General features: G+C 45.3%; 1 protein-coding gene across 2 annotated transcripts in view; it reads left to right on the top strand.

Moving 5' to 3' along the window:
* LOC309696298 (nuclear receptor coactivator 3-like) overlaps positions 1-12,886 on the top strand; it is a 64,545-nt gene extending 51,659 nt beyond the window's left edge. For both annotated transcript variants that reach the window (XM_082517471.1, XM_082517470.1), the window contains 17 exons: positions 763-945; positions 1,301-1,387; positions 1,534-1,674; positions 1,975-2,122; positions 2,449-2,939; positions 3,032-4,152; positions 4,274-4,406; positions 5,464-5,619; positions 5,854-6,087; positions 6,409-6,514; positions 6,614-6,785; positions 7,073-7,399; positions 7,799-7,897; positions 8,486-8,738; positions 8,884-9,061; positions 9,181-9,373; positions 10,122-12,886. In XM_082517471.1, the coding sequence (XP_082373597.1) occupies positions 763-945; positions 1,301-1,387; positions 1,534-1,674; positions 1,975-2,122; positions 2,449-2,939; positions 3,032-4,152; positions 4,274-4,406; positions 5,464-5,619; positions 5,854-6,087; positions 6,409-6,514; positions 6,614-6,785; positions 7,073-7,399; positions 7,799-7,897; positions 8,486-8,738; positions 8,884-9,061; positions 9,181-9,373; positions 10,122-10,133 (4,034 nt within the window). In that variant the 3' untranslated portion in view covers positions 10,134-12,886. The remainder of the gene's footprint in view (positions 1-762; positions 946-1,300; positions 1,388-1,533; positions 1,675-1,974; positions 2,123-2,448; positions 2,940-3,031; positions 4,153-4,273; positions 4,407-5,463; positions 5,620-5,853; positions 6,088-6,408; positions 6,515-6,613; positions 6,786-7,072; positions 7,400-7,798; positions 7,898-8,485; positions 8,739-8,883; positions 9,062-9,180; positions 9,374-10,121) is intronic.
* The last annotated feature ends 623 nt before the right edge of the window (positions 12,887-13,509 follow it).

The following is a 13,509-nucleotide window of genomic DNA, read 5'->3' as shown; positions in this document are numbered from 1 at the left end:
GGGGAGGCGTCAGCCCCGGTGACTGCTGGTGTTTCTTTCTTTCTGTTTTTTTTTTTTTGTTTGTTTTTTTCAGAGAGAAACCTAAGGCCTTGTTAAATCACCTCTCACTATCACACAGCCCCTCCCCACCACTGCCATGCTTACCTCCCCGACGTGCCTCGCTCTCCCGGGTCCTCTCTTGTATCCTCTGCACACCTACCAGACAGAAACCTCCGGCCAGCTCAAGGCCCCGATAAGGCTTCACTCAGACCTTGGCGAACAGTCGGATCTCTCTCTGAAGTTTCATTTCCTTGTGCCTCTTTCTTTCTTCATCTCCCTGTGAAGGTGACCCCTTCTAAATGTGTGCGTGCATGCCGTGATGAGAAGTCAGGGTCTAAATGAGGATAGATGGCTGAGTGTCCCTGGCCTCTGCCCACTGCAGAGCAGACTGGGAGGGAGAGATATTGGAAATCGACACCTTGGCTAGATTAATCCCATGGTCCATTTAGCCAGGGATCCGAACAGCAGCGGGAGCTTCTGCTTCTCAATTAAAGAAGGACAATACATGTTGCAGTGCCATTTTTTATTTATTTTTTTTGCTTCCTTTGTCGTCCTTTGTGTGTCTGTGTGGATCTGTGGCAGGATAGGGTGTGAGCTGTTTGTGATATTTGATGACAGGCAATCCATTCATAGCTGTGTGTGGTTTTCAGTCCCACGAGCGTCAGGCTCATTCCATTTTACTCCCAAGAGTAAACGCCTTTTTGTTTGTGTTCCTTTTTTTAGTAAATGGGGTGTCGTGGGGAAGCGAGGCAGCCCGACAGAAGAGTCACACCTTTACTTGCCGGATGCTGGTCAAATTTGGCCATGCCCACGGCCCCATGGAGGAGGGGCCTGGAGGGCCACGCTACGAGACCATGCAATGTTTTGCTCTTACCCAACCCAAGGCCATGATCGAGGAGGGCGAAGGTAGGAGGAGCCAGTATATTCACAATAGTGTCTCTACACAGAAATGTGTTTTTCTTAGTTTTTGTCTCAACATCCACTGTTTTGTAGAAACCTCACAAATTTAGAGGCTCACATGCACATTTACAGTCTATTCATATATTTTTCAATGAGACACATCTTATCCCTTATTTTGTGTTTTTGTAAGAGGATCTCTAAAAGAAAGTGGAAAATCAGATATAAGTAAATGAATAATACAGAACATAAATAAAACAATAAAAGGTGAAAATTAATGTTAAATACCAATACTGAATAATCGGCCTCAAACGCACAGAGTGAATATGAAGTATCGTCAAGGCTGATCTCCTTTCGCCTGCAGACCTTCAGTCATGTATGATCTGCGTGGCCCGTCGAGTGACAGCCATGGAGAGGACGGAGAGTTTTAACACCAGGCATGAACTCTCAGGTGAGGAGCTGCGTACTCACTAAACAAACACAGAAGCTCAAACAGGCCGCGATGGTCTTTCTTTACCCACGAACAGGTTTGACTCTTTCTTCTTGCGTCTTCTTGCTTCCTCCCTCCGCGTGCCCTCCTTCTGTCCTGCTTGGCAGGTAAACTGATTCAGATCGACCAGAACTCCCTGCGAGCGTCGATGCGTCCGGGCTGGGAGGATTTGTTGAGGCGTTGCATTCAGATGTTCCTTCAGCACAGCGATGGGCAGCCCTGGTCACACAAACGCCACTATCATGAGGGTGGGTAACGCACGTATAAGGACTTAGTGAATTCATCTCAGTGAAATCCACATTAAAAATATCAGCTGGTAAAGGCTTTATTTAATTAACTGTATATTTATTTATCTTGGTTTTGGCTTTGTTTTTAGTTTATTGTTACTACTTATCTTTTTAGAAAGAAGACTCTTACTTATTTAAACACAAACACCTCCTGCATTACCATCCCAGTACTGATCTCTTGAACAGACGGTTTCATCATATAGGAAGTGATTGATGACCTGTGTTGTGACTTAGGTCATCTTACTCTATCTGTCTGTGCAGCCTTTCTGCAGGGTCACGCAGAGACGCCCTTGTACCGCTTCTCCCTCTCTGACGGCACTCCAGTCACAGCCCAGACCAAGAGTAAGCTGTACCGTCACCCTATGAGCAACGAGCCGCAAGGCTTCATCTCCACGCACCTACTACAGAGGTCAGAAAACTGAAAATACACACACTGCATTCATACTCGGCAAAGTGCATTTCATTTATTGTACTAACAAAAAGGAGCACTTCAAGCATGTCTATGCAAGGCAGCCAAGGTATTCATGCCACATAAATAGCTCAAGTGGGAGCTGAAGTAGCTTTTATATACTCCGACATCCTGTGAACAGTGAAAAGAATCCGCAGAGGAGCGAGTATTTTATATGCATTTATCTCAAGTCTACAGTCTGAGAGGTTATTGTGGGAGACAGTGCACTTTCAAGGTATGTGCTTTTTTTCAAAGCTTGTGCTAGTTTTTATTCTACTTCCACACAGGGAGCCGAATGGTTACCGCTCAGCACCGGGTGGGAGCATGATGCCAAACACGATGCGACAGCAGGGCATGGGAGGCCCCAACCCGAATGCCCAAATGAACACCGGTGGCGGAATGGGTATGGGGGGCATGGGGGGCATGAACAGGGGCTTCGGCATGAATGAGCAGGGTCACATGGGTCCGATGGGCGGCGGCTCGATGTATGGAGGAAATGGCGGAGGAGGAAGTGGAGGAGGAGGAGGCATGGGTAACCGCATGATGCAGATGAATCAGATGGGGCACATGAATCAGATGGGTCCTATGAATCACCCAGGCCAAGGCATGCCGCAGCACCAACAGCAGCCCCCGTTTCAGAGCAGTGGCGGCTTTGGCCTCAGTGGCATGAACAGTCCCTCGGGGAGCCCGAGAATGGGCGTTCCTCAGCAGGGTCTCCTGATGTCACCTCGGAACCGGGGAAGCCCAAAAATGGGCTCCAACCAGTTCTCACCTGGAGGTAAGTCTGTTAGCGTCAAGTGTTCAGCATATTTTAATTTACTGAATTCATTGTTGAATCCAGTTAATGTGTGACTCCTCTTTCTGTTCCAGGGTTGCACTCTCCTATGAGTGGCATTGGCAGTAATGGTGGAAGTGGGGGCAGCACCACCACCTTCTCCAGCAGCTCCTTAAATGCCCTACAAGCCATCAGTGAAGGAGTAGGGAGCTCACTCCCCTCTACCCTAACATCTCCTTCTCCGGCCCACAAACCAGACAGCTCTCCCAGCATCCACTCCTCCTCCTCTTCTTCTCAGCCCAGTCAGGCAGCCAAACCAGGCCAGGATGGCTCCAAAAGCCCAGCCGGGGGCTTAGCACCTGGACCCAGCGACCATCACCACCCCATGCACCATCACCACCATCATCAGCATCCTCAGGCTGAGAGTTCCGGAGACCGACCAGATAGCCAGGCAGCAACAGCGACTAAAGACTCTGGAGACGGAAGCAATGAAGCGGGAGCGGCTAACTCCGAACCTCCTCGCAGAGTGCCAGACAGTAAGGGACATAAGAAGCTGCTGCAGTTGCTGACGTCTCCTACAGAGGAGCTGGGAATAGGTGGCAGTGGGCCAACGGGGCCCCCTGTACCGCCCCCTCCGACCAGCAGTAACACTCCTGCGGGCTCAGACAGTAAGGATGCGACGGGAGGCATGACTAGCCCCTCATCAACTGGGGTTACCTCATCCTCTTCGGCCAGTGGAAATTCAGGCCAAGCGACAGGACCAGGGGGCGTGTCAGCATCAATGTCATCAGCCCACTATACTGGCTCGCTGCAAGAGAAGCACAAGATCCTCCACAAGCTGCTGCAGAACGGCAATACGCCAGATGAAGTGGCTAAGATCACAGCTGAGGCTACAGGCAAGGTGTCTCTCGGGGGCCAGGAGGGCGCTGAGGTTGGAACAGGAGGCTCAGGGGCCGGGTCGGGCCCTGGGTTGATCACAGATCCCAAACAGGAGCAGCATAGTCCCAAGAAGGAGAAGACCCATGCCCTCCTCCATTATCTCCTCAACAAGGATGATTCCAAAGAGCCAGCGGATGTTAAGCCCAAACTCGAAGAGCTAGACGGGAAGGGACCTGTGGGGGCTGCTGGCGGCCCACCACGGAGTATCCCTGGATCTGGGCCCGGCCCTGTACCTGAACATCCCGAGAGCAAGATCAAGTCAGAACCACCTGATGATGTAAGATTGACTGTACTGTACTATTGTCGTGACCTGACATTTAGCTTTCCATGAAGATTAATGTTTGATCTTGTCTTGTTGACTTATTGGGTAACTATTTTTATTTTATTTCTTTTTTTAGTTGCACAACCTGGAATCTATCCTGGGAGATCTGAGGAGTTCAAGCTCTGACTTTTACCCCGATCAGGCTGGAGGTGGAGGGGCCAACGACACAGGAAGCAAACCCCCGGGTTGCCTTGACGACAGCCTGCAGGGTGAGTGGTTTACAGATCAAAGCTTATGAGAAGTGACAGACGCAGAGCAGGCGTTATGATATCATATGTGATGATATCAGGATAAAATGCCACTGAAATAGCATCTGAGCATCTCATGCTGTCATTCAGAGTTTTCTTGAACTCTTAACGTCTGTGTGGCTGTGCAAAGGGCTCCTCCTTTGCAGCATTTTGCATGTTGCAACACTGATCCTTTGACAAAACAGTAGCAAAGAGTACAACTTCAGTTTCAAAGCCAAAAAATACAAAAGTGAAGCGAACACTATAATCTCTCTCACTGGAGTTTAGTTTAGACCATATAGAGATTTGTATTCACACGCAGCATCTGACTTTAATAAGCTGTTAAAATGTTTTATATGTCATAGCTGCTGTTTTTGAATCCTGTGAAAAAAGCTTGTATATCCTCGCTCGCTGAATAAATGACGATTAATAAAATGTGAGTGAGTCTAAATCTCTAAAAGTGTTACAAAAGTTGTCTTAAAAAGAAGAAAGAGTAAAACATCCGTCCACTTTCTCAACCGCTTGTCCAGTTTCGGGTTGAAGGCGACTGGAGCCTGTTTAATTTTTAATACTTTCAATATTAACTGCATTATTTTATTAAGTCCCTGTATTTTTTAGTGGTTAGTGGCTCCATAGTGTAGTGGTTTATACATTTGCAGAAGATCCCCGGTTTGATCCCAGGAGGAGACACAAATCCCTTTGGGGTTGCGTCAGGAAGGGCATCTGGCATAAAAACTGAAAGCAGCAGTCAAATCAAATATGTGGAGCTACCCACTGTGGCAGCCCGCTGTGAGTAACGGAGCAGGGGGAAAATAGCTTAATTTTAGTCATTCGATTCTATTTGATTTTCTGTTGGGTTTCTCTTTATTTTCATTATTTTCTCATTTATTCATTTATGAATCCATAAAAAGAAAGCTTGTGCAACAATGGGATATCAATACTTTTCAAGACAAATATGTTATTATAGGAGCTGTTTTTTCTCATGTCATACATTTACATTTTTATAAAGCACCGAAATCTTTTTATGCTGCTTGTACAGGGAGTCCAGGTATGGGTTCAGGACCCCGGGTGCCCTTCCAGAGGGCCATGTCCATGGATGCAAAGCCTCCTGGTGGGCCTGGAGGAGGCAGACGCCCCATGCTTGTCAAGCAGGAAAACATGATGGGCAGCCCAGACAGCTATCCAGGAAACATGGGTGTGTGGTTATGTGTTTATGGAGCTCAGAATTTATTTACTCCGCACATTTCCTCTCACTCTTTCTCTGCCTCTCAGTTTTTGTTTTTTGTTTTTTTGTATGTGTTCACCAGTTTCTGCCCTTGACTGTATCACAATTTAAATGGATAATATTGAGGACTAAGACTGGGCTAAACTGCTCTGTGTATACTGATACTGATACTGACACACGCATGTGGTGTTTATGTGTTGCCAGGACCAATGAATAGAGGGATGGGTCCTCAGAGATCCCCCATGGGTAGTTCAGGTGAGTGGGGCATGCCCCGCACCAGTGCCAGTCCTGTGGGCTCAGCAGGATATCCACCCATCATGCGCCCGGGCATGGAGTACAACAACAACGGCAAGGGCGTAATGTCAGGGCCCATGGTCAGCCGCTCCAACAGCGTACCAGCCACAAGGTCGATGTTGCAGCAACAGCTCATGGATATGGGTACGTCTGTCATACGGGGCCCAGGCGCCGATGGTGGTAGGGAAATGTTTACAAGCACAGACAGAAGGGTGAAATTTTAGAAATACAAGCCAAGGAGATTGGCAGGTATATTTATACTGTGTTCAGTATCTGTAATGTATATTCATAGTTTAACTTAACTATGAATAAATGAAACTTAACTTTTTGTTTGAATGATAGTGTGAGATGAAAAGTAAAGTAATTACATTTCTTGGGGGAATGTGAATGTTTCCTGCTAGAAACCTTATTAGCAGTTAAGCAGCTGACTGGCTATATAACTATACCCATGTCTTGCTGGTTTAGGAGGTTCTGCTGATATGGGCATGGGTATGAGCCCCTTCAGCCAGCAGGGCCAACCAAACCAGTCGCCCTCCTGGCCGGACACAATGATGGGCATGGAGGGAAGCAGGTCAGTGCAACACCCCTCTGGGTCTCCATTGAATTCTTATGTTCTCATGTTTTATCCTGAACCTTGTGCTGAGTTTCTCTTTTTCTGCGTTTGTTGCAGGCGGCAGTTTGGCAACACCTTAGATGATCTTCTGGTGCCTCCCACCACGAGTGAGGGTCAGAGCGATGAACGGGCGCTTTTGGACCAGCTAGACTCCCTGCTGAACAATACAGATGGCATCGCTTTGGAGGAGATAGACAGAGCTCTGGGCATCCCAGACCTCGTCAGCCAGGTTAGAAAACAATAAAAGGACAACATGTTCACCCATGTGCTCTTCCAGACCTCTCAATATGTGATGTAAAAGGAGAAAAATATCATTGCTTGCATGCGAGTGTAGCATTCATCTTTGCATTTGATATTTCAGTCGTGACTCACCCTGTTCAATCTGTTCCCTTACTGAAAGGTAACAGATGAGCCCAGAGGGATCAGTCTGTGCACTTAGAAAAAGATAATTACAGAGCAAACCAATTGGAAGTTTGACAGACTTCTCTTTCTGTCCTCTTGTCCTATCTCCTCCAGACACAGGGAGCAGAGCAGCAGCTAGAACCTTTTCCAGGGCAGGATCCGTCCATGGTAGTGGACCAGAAGCCTCTCTATGGGCAGGGCTATCCTGGACCTCCTACTATGCCTATGCAGCCTGGCTATGGAGGGAACCCTATGCAGGGTCAGGCCCAGCAGGGGGGATTTGGGCCCATGCTCTCACAAATGGGCCAAGGCGGCAGTTTCCCCGCTATGGGTGGAATGGTGGGCATGGGCCACCCTCGTGCCAACATGATGCGACCCAGGATGATGAGTGCAAACAAACCAATGAGACTCCAGCTGCAACAGAGACTGCAGGGACAACAGGTGTGACCACAAGACCATCATGATTTGTTTTACAGGCAAATTAACTTGGGTCAGATTTGTCCCAGTATTGTAGTTTTTGTGATACAAACAGGATATGCAGTATGTTTAAATTAGAACGACAAACGCAAGTGTACCATTATGCAAATAAAGTCAGTGGTGGTCTTACCTTGGAAAATTGGAAACCTGTATTTGTTGTGGATAGTTTTGTCCATTTTGAAATTTGGAGCTTCCTCGCTCTTGCAGCTTCCCCCTGCAGGCCAAAGACATGCTTGTTAGGTTAACTGGTAACCAAAAGTTGGCCATAGATGTAAATATTAAGTCTGTCTCTCTGTGTTGGAGCTCTGTGTTAATATTTGCTTTTGTCATCTTGTCATCCTGGATTTTTGTTTTTTCCTGAAGTTCATGAATCAGACACGGCAGGGCATGGCCTTGAAAATGGAGAACCCAGGAGGAAACCCTGGCATGAGGCCTGGCATGCAACCTGGCATGGGAGGACAGGTAGATGTCAAAAACCTGTTTGGTTACATCTAAGTGAAAATGGATTTAATGTGACTGCAGTTACCTGTCATACTTGTATTAATGACTAAATAAACACACAAAAAGGTGTTTATGTACCAAGCAAATAGATATAACGGCTGTCGCAGTAGCTGTAGAGTTACTGTGTGCAAGCTCAGACCTTTTGTGTGTGCACAGTTTTTTAAATGTGGCACTGTGTTATAATAAATCACCCTTTTTGCATCTTTTTCTTCTTAACCATCGACACAAATTTTGTTAATTTAGCCGCGTGCAGACTTTCAGCCTTAATTTGGGGTTGAAAAAAAGTATTACAGTGACCTCTGATGAGTTGCAGCAATTTTAGACCCAGTCTATTATTGAAGCATTGTTGCAGTTTTCAAGTGCTACATCTTTAATAGTGTAATTGGCTGTTGTAGTTTAGTAAAATTTAGGAAAATATTATTACACCGTGTCCATTTTCCCATCAGTTTTAACACATTCTTCATCACATATTTTCAGAAAGGTCTAAATATGACTACAGCAGGTGACAGTTCTCCTCTGGAAATGTGATTATCTATTTATTTTCTCCAGCCGAGCTTCTTGAACGCTCAGATGATGGCTCAACGAAGCAGGGAGATGGTCACCATGCAGATGAGGAGGCAACGCATGATGATGCTGATGCAGCAGCAACAGCAACAGCAGGCAGCGGCGGCAGCTGCTGCGGCTGCTGGAGGGTTCAGCCCTCCTCCCAACGTTACAGCTCCTGGCGGTATGGACAACCCTATGGGAGGGCCAACCATGGGCCAGCCGGGCCCCCAGCAGTTTGGCTATGGTGGCAACTATGGTGAGTCTAATTAACTGCTTTCTAGGCAGAATACTGCTGCTCCCTGGTGGTGAGTGCTGGTACTGTATTTATCAACTGTGCCTTGAACATTACTGGTACCTAAACAATAGTGGAGAGAAGTTGAAGCTTGATGATTTCCCCACAGGGATAGGCCAGCAAGGAGACCCCTCTTTTGGCCCCTCAGGTGGAAGTCCTCCTAATGCCATGATGCCTGGCCGCCTGGGGCCTCAAAATCCCATGATGCAACAGCACCCACAGGGTGGCCCCATGTACCAAGGTGCTGATATGAAAGGCTGGTCACAGGGAGGCATGGGTCGCAACAGGTACGACACATTTACTCCCCTACATCTCGCTGTCAGGAGGAGGGGAGAGGGATGGGCATAGTTTCTGTTCTTCTCTTGTTGAAGAGGAACAGTTTAACTCTTCTTCCTTCTGTCACCAGTTCGTACCCTCAGCAACAGTTTGCGCAGCAGGGACCTCCAGGGCAACAGCAGTTTGGCCAGCAGGGGAATCCAGGGCAGTATGGAGGCATGATGATGAACGGGGGCATGCCGCCTAGTGGAGGAGGAGGTCACATGGGGCAAATGGGTATGAACCCAATGGTGATGGGACGAATGCCGATGGGGCCTGATCAGGTATGTTCAGAGGGTGTGAGAAGCTAAAGAACAGGCTCATATGTGTTAAAGGCTTATTAACTGCTGACTAAAGAAGTCCTCTTATTCATAGTATACATAGTTTTTACAGCACAGGGAAGTGAAGCTTAAACTATAAGCTTATTTTAAACGTATAGAAACATTAATGTCGTCACTTATGGTTCTCAAACTCTTATAAGTACCTGCAGATCTGACTGACTGCTACAGTTTCTTTGAAGATCCAACTAGAAGTCCCGAGAAGCAAACTGAGCCCAAAATCTTATCTTTGTGCAGATTTCTTAAGCTAAGCTAACTTGATCAAGATGCATGCCTCCACCTTCTTGTTTCTGTAACACAAATAAATCCCAGAGTCCTTTGCACTTTATATGAAAAGGTGTGACGGTCCTCTTTGTTGCATATTTGTCAAAACGGGCTTCTTACCTCCGCTCTTGTATCTCACATACTAGAAAAACATTATATTGTCAAGTCTTAGAATACCTTTGCTCTGTAAGAGTCACAGTCCAGAATTACCTTTATTTATTCATTATTCACAATTTCAACAGGGCAGAAATTAATAAACGGCCACTTTAAATGACAGACACCAATGACTATATATAAGTATGTAAGTATTTTTTAGGACAGACTTGACTAAACCTGTCGTGTCTCTTTCTAGCAGGTGTTTTGTGGAAAACTTGTTGATTGCACTTCCCTGTCTCATTTTCTCTCTTCTCTGCCTCTGCTGTACGTTTAGAAATACTGCTGAACATCGTGGCAGACTCCTTTGCCTCACTGTGATCACCATTCAGAGACGGCAGACGGCTGCAGCACCGGGTGTGTTGGGCAGACTGGGCGATGTTAGTCTGTGCTGTGCTGTACTCCCACCAGGTGGGGGCGTGAACTTCCCTTTGGACTCGTGGCCAGTACCGTCAGTCTGGCAACCTGCGGAAACACAGACTCTGTCACATACATGAAAACACACAGCGATCATAAAAAACATAAAAAAAATCAGAAACACTGTGACTTCTTTACACACAGATACATAACGATGGTCATACAGACACCTTTGCGATTCCTCTAACGGACCTTAGTATAATATCCCCCTCTTTGTGAGCAGTGTGTGCGTGCCCACGCCGAACGCACTCGCCGGACCAAGCGGTGAAGGTGGACGGACGCTCGAGTGAAACCACGTGGACAAACGTGTTGTGACATCCTCTCCTTTGTCGAATGTACCATGAAGCTGTATTCAGATCTGAAAAGATTGCTCTCTCGTTTCTGAACTCTTCGGGACTTTTTTTAATCCGCCGTCTTTCTGCTGCTCCTGGAGGATCTCTGTCAAAGCGGTTCTAGATGACGAGCCGTCAGATTGTGACACTCACACGAATGTGATTAAGCAGTAGCACATTGTTTCATTCCCTGGGACGCCCCTGGGCTAAAGTACGACTGAATTCCTTGTTGGCTGATTGCACTTTAAGGAAAAGCCAACATCAAAAGGATTGTGGCAATATAGAGGCCTTTACCCGAGAATTAACGCATAGCAGCAGACATCTTCTGTTTATTTTTGTGTGCGTTGTTCTTCAGGGTTTCCTATCTAAGAAAAGGCGCTGTTGATTGGAAATGGGTAACCTTGATGCTCTTTGTTCATTAGTGGGAACCAGTAGAAAGGCAGTAAGCACAGATTTGATCCAATACACTCGTATATAGTGTGCGGATTTATTAATATGACAATTTTTAAGCCACTTTAAAGTCACTCTTGGAACAAAGAGTCTTCTATTAAAATTCAAACACTCCACTTATATTTCTACAGAGTCATAAGGTGATCATTTACATTGAGGAGGTGATTTTTAGCTCAAAGTGATTCAGATATTTTGGTTACCTTGCACCCGTTTTCAGTGCTACTAGTAAGTAAATCAAAAATGGATTGCCAGTTATGAAATTATGCCTAGATTACCTAACATTTTAAAAGAAAGTGTTAGATTTGAGTGTAGGCGTGCATATTTCTAGCAATAATCCTTCCTCCTGGTTTTCCTCTGAGGACAAAGCTGAAGCATTGTTTACTCAAAGCGACGGTACTGCAGTATTAGACATGGTGTCTTGTTAGGAGCTTTTCTTTTCCTTTCGTCTGTGAAAATGAATTGTAAATATGCTTCAAATGTACTATATATAAATATATATATGCTTTTGTAGGTCACATACTGTTTTTTGCACAGCTTGTAAGGCTTGATATTTAAAAGTGTAATTTTCTTATTCTGTCATGGCTCGGCTTTTATTTTCAATACTTTAACCATCGGTTTGGAAAGGAAGGGCCTCTTTTTGTAAGCAGTACGTGTGACTTTCTTTCATACTGCCACTTTCCCTCTCTCAGAACGCACCTTTATTTTTATTTTGTGATTTCCGAATCAAGAATTTCTCTTTATTTTTCCGAGGACATAGTGTTAGCTAAAGAGGTGCTAGTGGGTTAACTTTTTTTTTTTAAGTAAATTATATTTCTTTTAATTAAAACAAAACAATTGCCTATATAAAAAGAGTTGACACATGATTGTGTTAGGCTTCAAGAGGCCCAGATGTCTTACCGGTATGTGAGGTGTGTATTCTCTGTACTTAACCTCAAGCTTCCATTTCTGACTTGTTTTCCCCTCCTGAGGTTTCTGTGCTTTCAGTTTCGTTCAGCCTCATATACGAGACTTTGGAAATCAGTCCCGCTGTGTCCGTAAGCCTGTGCGGTTTGTCCACAGATATTTAATCATGACGAAAGCAACAAACAGAAGGAAGGAGATTTAAATCCCCTGATTATCTGCCTCTGTCTTGGCAGGGTGTTTTTTAATTTTACATTCAAGTTTTGAACTTTATTTCTGATGTGTTTCCTGTGGAACTTTCTGTTGAGAAATCTACCTTTGAAAACACGCTCAACCCAAAGATTTCTGTTTGTCATTCTGCAGTGCGTAGACACAGTTCCTGATGTAGATTGTGCAAGTACTCATGTGTGCTTTTACTGTTGCACATTACCTATAATATACATTGAGCTGAATATGTTTAATTGCATATATTATATCCCCCATCTGTATGAAATAGAGTAGACATGAGTCTGGTTCTGCTGAGGTGCTTTCGGTTTTTGTTTGTGATCGTTTCTTCCTTTCTGTAGACCTTATGGCCAGTTGAATCGTGGTGCTGCAAATTTCACACAGGAGAATGTTTTTAAGCTGGGAAAGGGAGGCTTCATTCATGATTGATGTCATTTATGTCTCAGAATAATAGCCTGGATTTCTTTTTTTCTAAAACCCTTGTCTCTCGATGAAGAATATGAAAGACTTATCCACAAACATTTCAAACAAAACATCTGTGTTTCTGCTTTAACGGAAAGGAACTCCTCTCAGTGCTTCATTGGAGCTTAAAGAAAAGAGAAAACACATCTGGGAATCATACAGTCATTAATACAGGATGTAAAATACTGTTGCGTTTTTCTTACCTTGTTTCTTGATGTTAATATTGATGTAAATACAAATTTATATTTAAACATTACAGTGGCTCTGCTGTGTTTGCTTTTGTGCACGACTCATCAGTCTTCACGCCCTGCAGCAACAATCCAGACTTACAGAAAGCGCTGAAACTGTGTTTCTGCTGCAGTATCTGAGCCTTTCAGGAGCTACAAGTGTATGTTACAAGCAGACGTTCTTCTGGTCCAAGTATTAATGAGACGTGAGTCTGTGTGGAGGAGGGAAGGTGAGTGTGTCTTTGTGTGGATGAGAGCTATCAACATGTAGTAGGGGGTTCGGGCGTTTGGGTGGCCATTCCTCTAAAACAAAAGACGAGAGCTTCTTCTCATTTACGTCTCGCTTTCATCTGCAGGGATGTTTCCTGCAAGAGCCCCGCCGCTCTCTCAAACGTGTGAGCTTTTGTCATGTATCATCCCGCTTTCTTCCCTCATCTTAATTATCCACCCCCACCCTCTAATGAAAGGATCACACACACACATCAGGCAAGGCCATCCGATCCCCACGAGTGCTGCAGCTTCTGTTACTGTACAGAAACTTTAAAAGACTCTATCCGCCTTTTAGAGCTTTAAATAACTTTCACTTGATTGACTTGCTGCTGTGGGGTGACTCATTCACCCTTTTAAATTCTCCAACAACTGCAAGTCTGAA

This window comes from Aulonocara stuartgranti (genome assembly GCF_965226115.1).
Source record: "Aulonocara stuartgranti genome assembly, chromosome: 20".
Classification (NCBI taxonomy): Eukaryota; Metazoa; Chordata; class Actinopteri; order Cichliformes; family Cichlidae; genus Aulonocara; species Aulonocara stuartgranti.
Note: the sequence above shows the minus strand (reverse complement) of the source record. Positions and strands in the feature narration are given on the sequence as shown.